This window comes from Cydia fagiglandana, chromosome 20 (assembly GCF_963556715.1).
Source record: "Cydia fagiglandana chromosome 20, ilCydFagi1.1, whole genome shotgun sequence".
Classification (NCBI taxonomy): Eukaryota; Metazoa; Arthropoda; class Insecta; order Lepidoptera; family Tortricidae; genus Cydia; species Cydia fagiglandana.
In genome coordinates, this window is record NC_085951.1 from 6,402,677 (window position 1) to 6,415,204 (window position 12,528).

The 12,528-nt window shown below is 38.6% G+C and overlaps 1 protein-coding gene across 2 annotated transcripts in view; it reads right to left on the bottom strand.

The window, feature by feature from the left end:
• LOC134674915 (condensin complex subunit 3) overlaps positions 1-12,528 on the bottom strand; it is a 32,747-nt gene that overhangs the window by 6,401 nt on the left and 13,818 nt on the right. The window contains exons 10-23 of one of the 2 annotated variants that reach the window (XM_063533072.1): positions 12,414-12,512; positions 11,535-11,606; positions 10,808-10,936; positions 10,173-10,286; positions 9,476-9,547; positions 8,640-8,805; positions 7,686-7,768; positions 6,577-6,694; positions 6,013-6,098; positions 5,310-5,429; positions 3,989-4,156; positions 2,158-2,254; positions 1,464-1,538; positions 1,060-1,173 (exon numbers count right to left, since the gene is read on the bottom strand). In XM_063533072.1, the coding sequence (XP_063389142.1) occupies positions 1,060-1,173; positions 1,464-1,538; positions 2,158-2,254; positions 3,989-4,156; positions 5,310-5,429; positions 6,013-6,098; positions 6,577-6,694; positions 7,686-7,768; positions 8,640-8,805; positions 9,476-9,547; positions 10,173-10,286; positions 10,808-10,936; positions 11,535-11,606; positions 12,414-12,512 (1,513 nt within the window). The remainder of the gene's footprint in view (positions 1-1,059; positions 1,174-1,463; positions 1,539-2,157; positions 2,255-3,988; positions 4,157-5,309; positions 5,430-6,012; positions 6,099-6,576; positions 6,695-7,685; positions 7,769-8,639; positions 8,806-9,475; positions 9,548-10,172; positions 10,287-10,807; positions 10,937-11,534; positions 11,607-12,413; positions 12,513-12,528) is intronic. The other variant, XM_063533071.1, reaches the window with a different exon arrangement.

Genomic DNA, 12,528 nt, shown 5'->3' on the forward strand with positions numbered 1-12,528 from the left:
ATGTACAATGTAATAAAATCGCATACGCATTCTCTCTGAAACCACTGGTAGCTTAAAAAACGACAATTCACCGTTTAATGTTGAATTTAAACAACCGTCCACTGTACAGTTATAATAACTTTTTGTTTTGTTTCTCCATTATTGCACAAAAAAGTTCACAGACGCGTGTCTCAAGCGGATGGCACTCGCGCTCGCACTGGTCCCAACTGGTCCGAGATATCGTGTCCGTGAGCAGTGTCTATGTGTGCGTTGCTCGAGCGCGCTTTGTATGTAGGTTGATTTCTGTACCTATCTGTTTTGTGACCGAAGTGTCAAAACTGAAATTGAACTTTATGCATATGCACGTAGGTCTATGTTGCTCTGTGGTCTGTGACCGATTAATCCGTCTTTGGCGTTGGACCCGCGGTGCGGATATATCGGTCATTGGCGTCCAAAAGGTAAAAAAAAAACAAAAATAAAATTGTTGGCTTGGTCGGTAAAATCTGACTTTCCGAATCGAATTATGTTCGTTTTCTGACGGCGTTGACATGTCGCTATATACGCATAATTATACGATCCTACTCATATTCATATTGACTTTATCTCTTCTCTTCTTACCTATACTGCAGAACACAACTACACGAATATTTAGGCAAAGACCCTGAAAGTTGAAGACCCTAATAACAAAATAACATTCCTTTACCAAGCTGAGGGATATATATTTCCCACATACGGTACTTCAAACATGTGTTCTATTTTCGATGAGTAAGACTGACATTCGGTTGTCATTCTTGAAGTGCAAGCCTGATAAAGGGTTAAACATAGATCAGGAGTAAAGGCACAAGGCACAAGTTATTCACGTAGACGTACAGTCGCCATCAGATATATCGGAGCAGTCAAGACGCTCAAAAATATCTGAACACGCCTCTAATGTCAGGACGCTAGAGTGCATGTTCAGATATTGTGAACACCTTGGCCGCTCCGATATATCTGATGGCGACTGTACCCACAATAAATGTTATCACAATGTTCAGCACCTGCTAATCGAGTTCCCTTGGTACTGGTGTTAAGAAAACTCACCTTCAGTTATTTTTGAAACGACTTCGGTTGGAGAAGTCTCGTCTATTTCCACCTCTTCTTCGACTGTGTCGTTAACGACAACGTGGGTGCTCCTGGCCAAAGGTTGGGTTGTTGCTGTCAAAATATTGAAATGCATTAAATTGTTTTATTTATTACTAGCGACCCGCCGCGACTTTGCACGGGTTAACAAATTATACACCTAAACCTTCCCTAAGAATCGCTCTATTGATAGATGAAAACCGTATGAAAATCCGTTCAGTAGTTTTTGAGTTTATCGCGGTCAAACACACAAACAGACGCGGCTGAAGACTTTGTTTTATAAGGTGTAGTGATTTTTTTATAAAAGCAGACAACTCTGAATAAATCACTTTTTATCTAGTTTCGCACGAGTTTTCAGTACTTACGTAAAGAGGTAGTTATTCGGCCTCCTATGTTTGCAAATGTGGTGTCATCTGCTTGCATAGTTCCTTCTGTAACACCTGAAAAGGATAAATATAAAACAAAAAACCGGGCAAGTGCGAGTCGGACTCGCGCACGAAGGGTTCCGTACAATAATGAAAAAAAAAAACAAAAAAAAGCAAAAAAAAACGGTCACCCATCCAAGTACTGACCACTCCCGACGTTGCTTAACTTTGGTCAAAAATCACGTTTGTTGTATGAGAGCCCCATTTAAATCTTTATTTTATTCTGTTTTTAGTATTTGTTGTTGCCTGGTGACAGACGGACGAACGGACGGACGGATGGACAGCGAAGTCTTAGTAATAGGGTCCCGTTTTACCCTTTGGGTACGGAACCCTAAAAAGATACGGCGAAAAAATTACAACTATCATAATTTTCTAGCCTTACCGGGCGTTATGTAATATAATACATGATGTCTTTTATGTTTCATCATCATCATCATCATCTCAGCCATAAGATGTCCACTGCTGAACATAGGCCTCCCCCTTTTATGGGGGGTGAATGCCGTAATCGCCACGCTTGGCAGGCGGGTTGGCGATCGCAGTCGAGTACACCGAATTTGAGGGACGCTGCTGCCCGTCCACCGGTGGTCTTGGACGTAGTTTAAGGACATACCCGGGTACATTTATGTTTACCCACCTGTGTTAGACATTTTGTTCATCGTAAGACGTTCAGAGGCCTCTATTGCCCCGAGGTAACGGGTGAGGTTGCGAGTCGACTGTTTGTCTGGCAGTTTCTGGAAAAAGTGAAATTTAAATCATTGTTCCAATGTCTAGTCGCAAAACTGCAGAAACAGTGGAATATTAATATATTCACTGCCAGCGACCCGCCAGGCGGGTTCTCTGTTCGTAGGCGCTTTTCGCTACATACGGTTTTTCGTGTTATCGGCTACGCTCGTAGCGCGTAGCTGGCGCTGGCCCTGAATGTGTTAAAGCAGATGTTTTGTCGTCATAAAAGTATGGCCATATCGCAGGGAATATAGCTACCCAGACTTTTCGGAAGATATATGGAAGGTGTTCCGTGTTCGTGACCACAATAATTGGCCAAAGTACTTGTCATATTAATTTAAATATGTGGGTAGACTCTTTTATTACTTTCTATGATAAAAAGTAAATTAAGGTACTTCACTTATATTCCTATGTAAGTCGTCTCAATATATGTGCTCCCTAGCATATTAATAGTACATTACTACAGAGGCCGGGACGAAAGGGGTTGCCGGCCGAAGACATATAGACGGCCGAGCGAAGCGAGGCCGGATAGGTCTGAGCGCGGGCAACCCCATTTCCCGCCGAGGTATGTATAGTGCTTTTCTCAAACATGCAATGAAATAAATAAAATAAAAAATCCACGAAACCCAAGTTTTATTTATAGAAAAAACTAAAAGTAAACTACACCCAAAATATAACCAACATGTACCTATATCATTATCACGCGTATGTTTTACACGAGTCGTGTATTTTTACTACCCGTATATTTTCATGTATCTTTGATTTTTTCGCCTTGTATCCGTCTGACTGTCGTTTTCGTCACATAAGTTTACATAGTCTTTCATGTTGATATCATGTTTCACATACATCATTGCTTTATGCATGGAGTAAATAAGTATAATTTCCACAGTGTTGACGAATTTGTAGTTACATTCATTTAAAATATGTCACAAAACTGTTTCTAATAAACTGTAAGTCATTTTTCTTAGTTTCTCAAATAATAAAATTTCCATAAGCAACCATCTTCTGCTTACGCTGCCAATTCCAACACCTACGATTACAATTTATATTAATTTCATTATTTCGTCGGAACTCATATTAAAGTAAAAAAATCAACAACGCACCACAAATCCAATAAAACAGAATGAAAATTTTTCAACTTTACCTCCATAACAATTTAAAAAAAATAACTACGCGTGTTTGAGTAGACCTTTTTACCGCTAACGTTTAGATGAAATATTTTAAATGTTATTGTTTGTGTAGTTAAATTTATAATTTAAAATTATAGAATTTGATTAATAATGTATTATTTATTAAGTTCATGTTGATTTTATACAAATAAAACTGCAAATTTTAGCAAACATTGTTTTTTTTTTATAGGCGTGGTGGCAGAGTGTCATTACGAACCATAAAGCAAATACTGCCTCTAGTTTTTTTTTTAATGGATGAATGCCAAGATGCTGTGTCACAAATATCTGTGAAATGAAAATTAAAAAAGAGGACTTTGCCGGCCTAGGCCTGCAAGATTTGTATGAAATTCCATTAACTACCTTTTGTCCTAGCCGCACCTGAAACGTCATACTTCGCAGCCTATTATAAGGAACATAACATCAATATTTCATTGCATGTTTGAGAAAAAGTTATTTCCAATAGTGTTTTATCGGATATAATAGGACTCTTTCCAGCCATTTAGTCCTATCTAATGCACATGCCCGCTACAACTTTTCATAATATGAAAATTACATTATAGAATAAATACTTACGAGACAGAGTTCCTTCAGCATATTAGCCAGCACAGAAGCCTGATGAGCCTCTCTGGGAGGCGATAGTAAAGCTAGCATACGGCACGCTAGGCCCACTTCGGAGGAGGACGGACGCCGGACCAAGTAGCTGCAGAGTAACATCGCCATGGATCCTTGACTGTCAGTCAACTGAAAAAATATTGGGTACGATTAGCCAGCGAAAAAATATAGAAGTTTTATGCATTGACGTAAGGGATGTTGAAGATCTTTTGTTACTAAGGCCCTCTTGCACCATTCCACTAAACCGGGGTTAATCGGTTAAACCTGGAGTTACCATGGTTACCAGTACAATTTGACACTGGGTTGACGGTTAAACCGCTTAACCCCGGATTAGTGGGATGGTGCAAGTGGGCCTAAGTTAATCTACGTATTTTCGAATTATGAAAGCATAAATGCCAACTGAAATAATTCTATATACCAATAGCACCTAAAAAGCTGGTTAAATTCCAACAACCCGGATGATCGAAAGAGTAAACTAAATTTGATTTATGGTCCTTTAAACCAGTGACAGTGACTTTTCACAAACCATTGAAAATTCAGTTTTAATTTGGAATTTATTTCGCGAGAACTGAATTTTCCAATCGTTGTAACGCTTGCTATGCTTAGAGCATTTAATAACTCGAGTCGCCTTTAAGAGCTTACCCTTCTGCAGAAAAACTTGCACAATTGTACAAACTTTTGTGTGGACTGACATGGTTATTTGTACGTTACGTACAAATCATGTAGAAATAGCAATACATTGACGTCCCCTCCCCCGCAAAAATCGGCAGACTGTTTCGTACAGAAAATGACAGCCATGTCGTCTCCAGTTACTAAATGCTCTAAGCTGCTATGCGTTTTTGGGCAGTATGTCTCGACTACCAACGCATCAATAATAAACATGTTTCGCTAAATTAAACATTAATTTTTAGGGTTCCGTACCCAAAGGGTAAAACGGGACCCTATTACTAAGACTTCGCTGTCCGTCCGTCCGTCTGTCTGTCTGTCACCAGGCTGTATCTCACGAACCGTGATAGCTAGCCAGTTGAAATTTTCACAGATGATGTATTTCTGTTGCCGCTATAACAACAAATACTAAAAACAGAATAAAATATAGATTTAAATGGGGGTCCCATACAACAAACGTGATTTTTGACCAAAGTTAAGCAACGTCGGGCGTGGTCAGTACTTGGATGGGTGACCGTTTTTTTTCTTTTTTTCCGTTTTTTTGCATTATGGTACGGAACCCTTCGTGCGCGAGTCCGACTCGCACTGCCCGTTTTTTTATTCAATATTATCATACCTCATGGTTGATTCTTGTGAGTGACACGATGAACCTGACGACCGCTTCCTGGTCTATCTCTGATAGCGGGGAACTGGACGGAGCGTTTGCAAGAGTTCGCAACGTAGGTAGTGTCGCTTTCTGAAGAAGAAAAAAAAAACAATACGTGACTGAGAGAGTCCTGAGACCCGTTCGCGACTACACGTAGTTAATTAAGAAAACACCCAAATCACCATACATGTACCTTTAAAAATCGATCCCCTCAATTCCTCATGGATCCCACCATCAGAAGAGCACCAGATTAATGTGGGACCACCTTGGAAATACCTTCTTTCGAACAAAAAAAGAATTACTCAAATCGGCCCACGGGTCTCGGAGTAATCGGTGAACATACATAAAAAAACATAGCCACAACCGAATACAGAACCTCCTCCTTCTATGAAATTGAAGTCGGTTAAAAATACGGTGCTAATATGACTCACTGAAGTTAAAAATTTAAGTCATGTAATATATTTTTGTACGGCAGACTTGTTGTTTAATCCTATTAGAATTTTGTAATTAAAGACTAGAGTCAGACCGTGAATAGTCTGCAGCGATTTTGATAGCCCACGCAGTGCAAGTGTCATTGTAAACGTCGAACTTCTATGGAATTATGACGTATAAATAACACTTACACTGCGTGGGCTATCAAATCCGCTGCAGACTTTTCTTGGTGCGACTATACCTGTATTTGTTCTTGTGCACCGTCAACGTTCGCCGGGAAAGTTTGGAAGAAAACCCCAATCGTCTGACGCAGCAAATCCTCCTCCACTAAAAAAATGGTAAAATAATTTCTTAATAAGGGGGCTACCGCGAATCGAAAGGCGAAGTTTCGTCTATTTTCTTTTCTGTCGCATAATAGTGTGATAAAAAGGACATATGCAAAATTCTATTTTCACGGTTATAGCCCAGGTAATTTTTGAGTGTTTTGAAATGAATAAATATTTGTTTTGCAACATTATATATATAGTATTATGAACAGGGGTCCCTAAACTAGGTCTGTATCTTGGGCAACCAGTTAATTACATTTATTTCATTGTTTGTAAATAATGTATAGTATAATATACTGGTAGGCTAAAAAAAACATTATTTACATGCCTATAGATAATTGGAAATATGCTGAACTCGCAAAATACACCTTATTTTTGTACCTACTAGATTTCTGGCAAATAAATTACTATTTCTTGAGAAATTCATCTTAAATTACCTATATTAATTCATTTATAAATTATCAATATCTATAAATTACCTGTAGCAGGGTTGAACCAAAGCAACATTAACCGGCTCAGTATAGAGGGTGATTCGATTTGTCCAAGATGCAGTAGGCGACACAGGCCTTCCACTATTATCAGCCTGTATGACGCACACTATAACAAAACACACAAGTTAATAATACCATTACACTTTGTGACAAGTATAAAAACATGGCTATAGTATTGAAATTTAAAGCCTTTGAATGGGGTTGGCCGGTGGAAGTTTTTAGCAGATGGCGCCATCTTAGCTTGCCCTGTCAATCCCTAGGATTGTCTGAAATTTTTGTTTTTTTAATACCCTGGATGCAAGCTCATTAAGCCAAATCTCATAGAAAAAGGGGCAAGCTATGATGGCGCCATCTATGCAAACCTTTGACAGTTGCCAACCCCATTACGATACATTTTAAAATGTATAGGGAATATTACGCGAAACTCTGCGTAATAGGCGCCACTACCACTATCCGCCAGAATCTGGGGATCTACCGCAAAACAAGAAAATCGAAATTCCGTTATCTAGTCTCTCTATCACTCTTGCATATTCGAGCGATAAAGAGGCAGATAACTAAATGTCGATTTTCGCATTTTCCGATAGACCCTTGTTAACAAACCGCCTTGATGCCTCAATTTCATACTTTTATTGTATGAAAACTTGCCAAAGAACAGTTTAAGGCACAGTATGTATAAGTTACTCTATGGTTTACTAAAGGAACTAGTGCTGCACTCTGGCGGCAGAACATTGCAGTAATACTCCCTATTACTTTAATTTGGAATTTATCGTTTAGAGCAGCGGTCGGCAACCTTTTAGCAGCCAATGGCCACATAGTAGTTAACGGAGGTGACGCGGGCCGCACTTTGGTAATATTTGTGATTTTAGCAGACATTGTCGTTTGTCAATATTACATACAAAATAGCCAGGGAAGCTCGCGGGCCGCTTGTTGCCGACCGCTGGTTTAGTGTTTAGACTACTGTAGCGTACAATTTACCAAATAATTTCAACAAAGAAACTAATTTACGTTCATTGTGACGATGCTATCACACTGGAACGTGTCATCAGAACAGAGCCGGACAAATTTTAACTCTAATACAAACATAATAAGACACTTACTGGGCTGTCCATGATTTTCAAAAGTAGCTCGATAACCGTACTGTGCGCTGGAGACAATGATAGGATGGACTCCGAAATAGAACCTGAAATATAAAAAGAATTAAAAAACGACAAAGCGCTTCGAGTAAAGGTAGGTAGCGCCCTCTAGCGCTTTGCTTTGCTCGTCTTGGCAGGGGCACTACCGTGCCCCCCAGATGTGATGGTTGATATTTTTTAAAAATTCGTTGCTATACAGCAGCGGTCGGCAACCTTTTAGCAGCCGAGGGCCACATAAAAGTTAACAAAGATGACGCGGGCCGCACTTTGGTAATATTTGTGACTTTAGCTAACATTGTCGTTCTTCAGTATTACATACAAAATAGCCAGGGAGGTTCGCGGGCCGCAAGCGAGAGGTTGGCGGGCCGCTGCTTGCCGACCGCTGCTATACAGTGTGGAAAGATATGTCGGGCCCTGGAGGGAAACTACCTTAAATCCTTAAGTTGGCCCATTTTACTTGCAGTTGCAGTTTTGTTTCTTTTTACAAATAAAGTAATGTCTCCTTTAAGTAAAAAAAATGAGCCAGTTTAAGGATTTAAGTTAGTTACCCTCCAGGGCCTGACATATCTTTCCACACTGTATATTCTTGGTACATTGTTCGTGGTACCGATGGCCGGTTAGGGCATTAGGGTTCTTGCGTAGCGATTAGCAACAGCTAAGTAAGAGTACGCAGAAAGAAAAGAAGATGTCTACCGTCACTCGCACTCCGTGCACGCACAGCAGGTCCACTATACAGTCAGCAGCAGAAGTTGCTAAGCGGGTGAGGTGTTCAAAATTACCTTGACACGCTCTTATTCTCTTAACAATAAAGTCGCGTCAAGATCATTTTGAACGCCTAGCCCGCTTAGCAACTTCTGCTGCTGACTGTACATCGTAGTACTGTGATACTGTAGTATGCAGAAAGAGAAGATATCTTACCGTCCTCGTCTACAGCGTCCAGGTACGCCTTCCTCCTCTTAGACACGTTCTTGGAGTCGTCCTGCGACTCCTCGTCTTCGAACACTCGCACTCCGTGCACGCACAGCAGGTCCACTATACATCGTAGTACTGTGAGCACTACACTTTCGTTTGATGTGTCGATCAGCTGCAAGGAGATATCGAGTTAATACTACAAGTTGAAGGTGCATTTTTGAATAAGGTTATGTGAAATGTAAAGTGATGGCACCACTGACTGCGATGTGTCTATAGGCTCTTACGGAAAGTTAATTTAAAAAGCAATGGTTTAATATTCAAAGTACATAATAAACAATGTTAAACTATAGATATTTATTTATTTATGGTAATATAAATAATGCATTCAGTAAAATATCTTCATTGGAAGCATTTCACGGGCCGTCCCGTATTAAAATCGCCATGGCATTTTATTTAGTGCATTAGAACTTTTTTTCGGCGTTGAATGCTGATAATTATTTTTCTGGGCATATTTTTGACTGTCACAGTAAAAGAAACTTTCATACTGGCAAACTTTTCAGAAGAAATACGGGGCAACGGTAGACAACTTCGTGGAATGCTCTATTACCGGTACCAATTATGACAAAAACAAAAATAATTGATGAAAAATAGCAATAATAACAGTAACGATACGATGTGACTAACGACAATGGATAATTAATCTAATTACAATAACTTAAGGTTTATTTTTACGTGTGCGCTAGTTATTAACAATTCGTTTGATTATTTACTGTATTTATCTAAAATATTGCAACGCGTATAAAAAAACCTAAATACAACACAGGTTATTTAAATAATCGTACATTTAATCCACTATATGACGCAAGACTGTAATCAGAGGAGCATATTGTCTGCATGCTTGTAGATCTTAAGAGCTGCAAGAGAATATGAACTTAAATACCAGTGTAAGAGGGTTGTTTTCTACTCTGATAACACTTTCTTACGATGTATCTACAGATTGTATTTACCTATATATTCAGACAACAAAATATCAACAAATCCATAACATTTTAACCTCCTAAGACCTATGACCTATATACCCATATATTATATAAAGTTTTAAATTATTTAATTTGAACCTTATTCTAGAAGTAAATTAGAACTAATTTCATTTGTTATAAGAAGCAATGAAACAAAAGAAATGCTACTTTATTTGGTTCATGAAAGGGTCAAATTAGGTTGCACGAATATGTACATTCTAATGTACTTACTTACTTACTTTCTGGAGGTTAATATACGGGTACCTATATTATTCCCCTGGGCACACAAAGTAGTCTAAGTATAACATTTATGCTTTCAATATTATTTAACCCTTTAACGGGCATAAATTAGAAAGGTGTCAGAAATTATTCAAAATGGAACCCTATCACTTTGCCATAAAGTTAAAATCATGGTGGGAAATATATTCCCTCTGTCTAATAAAGGGTTTTCGGATTTTCTAAGCAAATAGGACTCATTTTGGCGCGTTATACATATTTTCATTATGTAATTAATACTTACATTAGCAAAGAAGAATGCCTTGTTGTCTTTAGCGAAACTCTTGTCCAACATTCCAAAGAGAGCCACTGTCTCTAGGGCTGGCTCTAAGATGTCTGGGTTTTGGAAGATATCCACCTAAAATAACACAATTAATATGTCCCTTTAAATATATGCATATATGTCAATTTAAAATAAATTATTTCACACCATGCACAAAATAAAGCACCAGATAATTATTAGAAAAAAATAGATAGCAGTTAATTTTAAACACAATTTCTATTTACTAAATCGGATAGAAATATAAAAAGTAGGTAAGTTGACCGTGACGTCACTATATTAGTTTTCATATCAATTCTATATCAGCAAATCGTTTTTACAGTTCTAAAGAAAGAAACTGATTTGTCTAGTAGGAGAATATCGCGAAGAGACAGAGACCTCTCGCGTCTCGGTCGCCTGTCTCTGTCTCCTCGCGAACTGTCGCTTATAATGTTGCCTATGGTCAAGTGATGGTCGCGGTCTCCGGTCGCGGTCTTTTGTCTCGGTCGCTTGTCTCTGTCGCGGCGCGAACCTCCACCTTTATACGTTATCTCTTATAGCTTACTCCATGTTAAGACATCAAAGATTAGGATGATTAGCTTAAAAATGTAAAGACTTACTTCCAACTCGTTGAATATGGTTTGCAGCATGGGTGTGACAGTTTTGAGCTGCGGTGTGTCCAGAGCAGCGTTCAGAATGGTGAGACACTTGATCAGCGTCTCCGCATCTGATACTTTTTCTTTTATGGTCTGAAACATATTTGTAAAGATTAAATTAGCCACATCATCTTCCTAGAGGGCTCCTGGCTTTTCGCCACGGCTCATGGAAACCAGGGATCCCCTCTGCAAATAACCCCAAGATTTGTCGTAGGCTCTAGTTTTTTTTATTGAGAAACAAACAGTCATTCATTAACATTGAACAATAGATTGAGCAGCAGTAAATATACCTATAGTTTCCTTAATTATCATATCAAAAATACGTAGCCAATGTACCTTTAAATATAACAAGAAAAATCGTATATAGATGCAAAATGTTTTTTACAATACTTAAACAAATTAAATACTTAAACAAATAGCTGTGGCTGTGACCTTGTCTACATGAAGTTTAAGTGATTGACATCTAGAAAGTGAAGTAATTACATTACAGTTTTTACGAAAGTCAGTCTGTCATCTAATCTTCCATCGCAGAGGGGAAACTGATGAGCCTTATAATGAGATTAGTTCGGTTTCCTGACAACGTTGTCAATGAATCATACAGTTGAAATTTTAGAAATCAAAATTAAATTTTTCGGAATGTTATGAACTACTGGCTGCTTGCTGGGTGAAATGGAGTCAATTGTGTACTTACAGGAATGTGTACCGGCGGTGGCGGCGCGGTCTGCACCTCTAGCTCCTCTAGTTGTTTCTGAATCTCTGCCACCTACACAATGTATAAGTCATAACTTAGTTTTGACACTAGTAAAAATCACCCTACCTACCATAACGTTCGCGTCCCAACGCAATCTAGTTAAAAGGTAGGTATAGATATTCCACCAATTCGCACGAAGCGCTTTGCTTCTTCTTTCCTTATGCGCACTGCCAAGGAATGTAATTCCTTGCCGGCGTCTATATTTCCGTGTTCTTATAACCCGGCAACCTTCAAATCAAGAGTGAACAGGCACCTTCTGGGCGAGCTCGCTCCATCGTAGGCCACGTCTACGCCTCGGCTAGTCTGTGGCCATGAGTAAGCCCACTCATAATAATAATAAAAAAAGGTATTTATTTAAGGGAATGATTCTTCTTTGAGTTTGCGTGTCTAGTGTAGTAGATTAATTACCTATTGTTTAAAATTAGTTATAATGATCAGAGAACCCTTGTTCAGAGCTTACATATTGTTTTATTTTAATTTAACGAAACCATTATAGAATATGTTATGAAAGTTATTTATTCGTAAGTAAAACTAAAATAAAAGTAAAACTAAAATCAAATACGGCAGTGGCAGAATAACAGCGTCCGTTGCTGCAAGTCTTTAGAGCCGCTGTGCCCCGAAGCCTTCTGGCACAGACATATGCTGAGCCACTTACCTTTTCAATTAGTTTGTAAGCATTATCGTGTACTTTTATTATGTACCTATGTTCAAACTTTTTGAATAAACGTCTTTTATTATTATTATAAAATAAAAAGTAAAATGACAAAAGAAAAGTTAAATAATATACACAAATAAATAATAAAATTAAAAGCTCTGTACCTTAGCTTTGCACTCAGCAGCGAGCGCGTAGTTTTCCTCCCTAACCGCATCCTCCTGCGCTTCTATTGCTACGTTTAGCGACACGCGTAACCTCGCTCGCTAAAATAAAACAAAA